Genomic DNA, 2641 nt, shown 5'->3' with positions numbered 1-2641 from the left:
CAGCTCTCTAATCTATATGAACAACTTTTTTTTGGTTTAGCACAATGTATTAATATCTTGACCAATATGTTTTGTTATTTTCTTTTATATACAGTGAAACCTCGATATAACGAACTTCGTTATAACGAAAAACCCAATATAACGAATTTTTTGTTAAGTCCCTTGAAAGGACTAAGGTTTTACATTTCAGTACCTATAGCGAATCAATAGATATAACGAATACATAATTTTGCGATCCCCCTCAGATTCGTTATATCGAGGTTTCACTGTACCTATATATAAAATTCTCGTGTCACAGTTTTTGAAGCCATGCTCCTCCAAAACGGCTTGACCGATTTTAATGAAATTTTTTGTGCTTATCCGGTATCTATGAGAATTGGCCAACATCTATTTTCCATCCCCCTAAATGTTAGGAGTAGTTCGCGATAGCGAATAAAATGGGTTTTATAACGACTTTCCGTGTATCGACTGCAGTAGTCGGGGGCAGTTACATGTCAACCACGGAAATTCATTCATTCCTGTTTTAGTTACAAACGAAAAGTTACTAACGAAATAATGCCTCCTAAAAAAGCGAATTTTGGTTGAATCAATGTTTCGAATAGGACTGAAGAAGAGGGAGAATTGGTACTGGAAGCGGAGCGGCTAAGGCAAAGCAGAGGATTCTTATTGGAACCAGCCAAAAGGCGTGCTTGAGCATGAGCGTTTGCGAGCCCGAGAGTCGCGGTCTGCACCAAATCAATTGCTTTGCTTGCAAAGAAGTAAACTGCATAGGGAAAGGGTAGCTGAATCCCGCGCACAGATAAGACTAGATTGACATGAGCAATACCTCTATTTAATTAGAATTAGAATGCTCTTCGATATGACCCAGCTGTTGATTATGGCTCCAGTCGCTATGTCGTCATTGGCCAGAAGAGTCATGTCTGCACTTACCGTCAGGCTCTGACGTTGAATAATGAAACGAAAGGAATGTTTTGTGTTGGCGGCAAAATCAAATTACCTCAACTTGAAGCACCACCATATAGTCACTGTGAACTCTACTTTCCGAATCCACTACTGATTCGAAGCATTTCCTATCAAACATTAGGAAATATAATTCCTGCTTCCAAATGACGTCATTTGGTGCGGAAATTGTGGCTGCCCAATTCATGCCAACTTTCAAAGTCAATGGGCAAATCTATCACAAACCTGGCGCCCTGCTTCCCCTCCCAGATAGTGAACATAAATTTATTCAAATGTACTTCTTCGGTGATGATAGAGACAAAGCCAATGCACAATCTAACCATCCATCCATCAGGCGGGGCACAGCGAAGCGTGGCATGGTTTCTAGTATTTTTATAAAAATTTAAATGTAAGTGTTTTTTTACAGCCTGCAGCAAATGAAAGATAGTTTTGAGCGATTCCGCAGCTTTAAAACTTAAGAATCTGATTCAGTTGGTTCAGCCTAACAAACAGACGGAAGTTATGATTTTTAAGGGTTTCAAACTTTAATTTTAAAACACTCTTCCTGGGGTTTTATTTACTCCTCGTCACCATTCAACACTTTCGCCCTACCAAACATAAAAATAAGACGGCAAATCTTATTGTTATTTTCAATAGTAAATTATTTTTCCATAGACAATTTTCATTCAACAACAACTATTATTATTGTTTTCCCTTTTTTTGTTAAACAAACAAACCGCAGCAACGCGACACTTTGACAAGCCAGTAACAGATGTTTTGTGACGCAAATAGAACAAAGATGAAAACAAAGTCAATGACAAATCTGTTGTGTGGTTTTCGGACTTACCAGCAAAAGCAAAGAACACCCTGCTGACGATAGTTTTGGGGGTTTTGTTACTTGGTGATTTACACTCGTGTGACGTCAGAGCCAACATAGGTTTGTTTGGGGCAATATTGGTATAAAAAGGCCTTGGCCGTTAGAGTAAGGAAGTCAGTTGAAAATTGCTACCCAAAAAAAAAGTTCTATGAAAATGCGTTGCCTTACTTTGATTGCTCTTTTCGCCTTGCTAGCTGTGGTTGCTGCTCAGCAGGGTTCTGGACGTCAAGGAGGACAACAGCAACAACAACAGGGAGGACAGCAAGGGTGGCAACAAGGAGGACCACAACAGCAAGGTGGACAACAGAACGGTTGGAATCTACCACCCAATGCCACGTTGCCATCCAACGGAACTACAACAACTACGGAAGCCAGTACCAGCAGCTCCAGTGGTAACTCCACCAGCAGCTCTACAACAGAGGCTTCTACTTCTTCTTAAAATGCATTTCTCTTATTATGTAGTAAAAAAAAAAGCTAATTCAGAAAAATGAAATCTATTTCTAGTGTTGAATAAAAAGTTTCCTTTATGCAAAGCAAAAACAAATTGTATGCTAGTTTCTATACCCTTCGTCTAAGTTTTCTACCAATGTCAAACAGAGATTTTGGCTAAATATGGCTTGAGCAGGGAGAGAAAAAAAATAACTGATACATACATACATATAAGATTAACTTATATTTACAAGCTCATACTTCTGCTTAAGCAAGCTTATAATTTCATTCATGTACCAAAAATATTTCATTCATGAATAAAATTTAGTGTAAGCAAGGTTCACTAAAGTTAAGGAGTCAATACTTTTCAAAATAATACTAAATAAGGTAATGGTA

General features: G+C 38.3%; 1 protein-coding gene across 1 annotated transcript; it reads left to right on the top strand.

Annotated features, from left to right (window-relative positions):
- Positions 1-1643: 1643 nt before the first annotated feature.
- LOC6644126 (basic-leucine zipper transcription factor A) lies at positions 1644-2297 on the top strand. The gene has a single exon (XM_002066662.2). It carries the CDS (start codon positions 1965-1967, stop codon positions 2253-2255), a length of 291 nt encoding a protein of 96 aa, XP_002066698.2. The 5' UTR covers positions 1644-1964; the 3' UTR covers positions 2256-2297.
- Positions 2298-2641: the final 344 nt, after the last annotated feature.

Source organism: Drosophila willistoni (assembly GCF_018902025.1).
Source record: "Drosophila willistoni isolate 14030-0811.24 chromosome 2R unlocalized genomic scaffold, UCI_dwil_1.1 Seg167, whole genome shotgun sequence".
Classification (NCBI taxonomy): Eukaryota; Metazoa; Arthropoda; class Insecta; order Diptera; family Drosophilidae; genus Drosophila; species Drosophila willistoni.
This window is presented reverse-complemented; position numbering and strand designations above follow the sequence as displayed.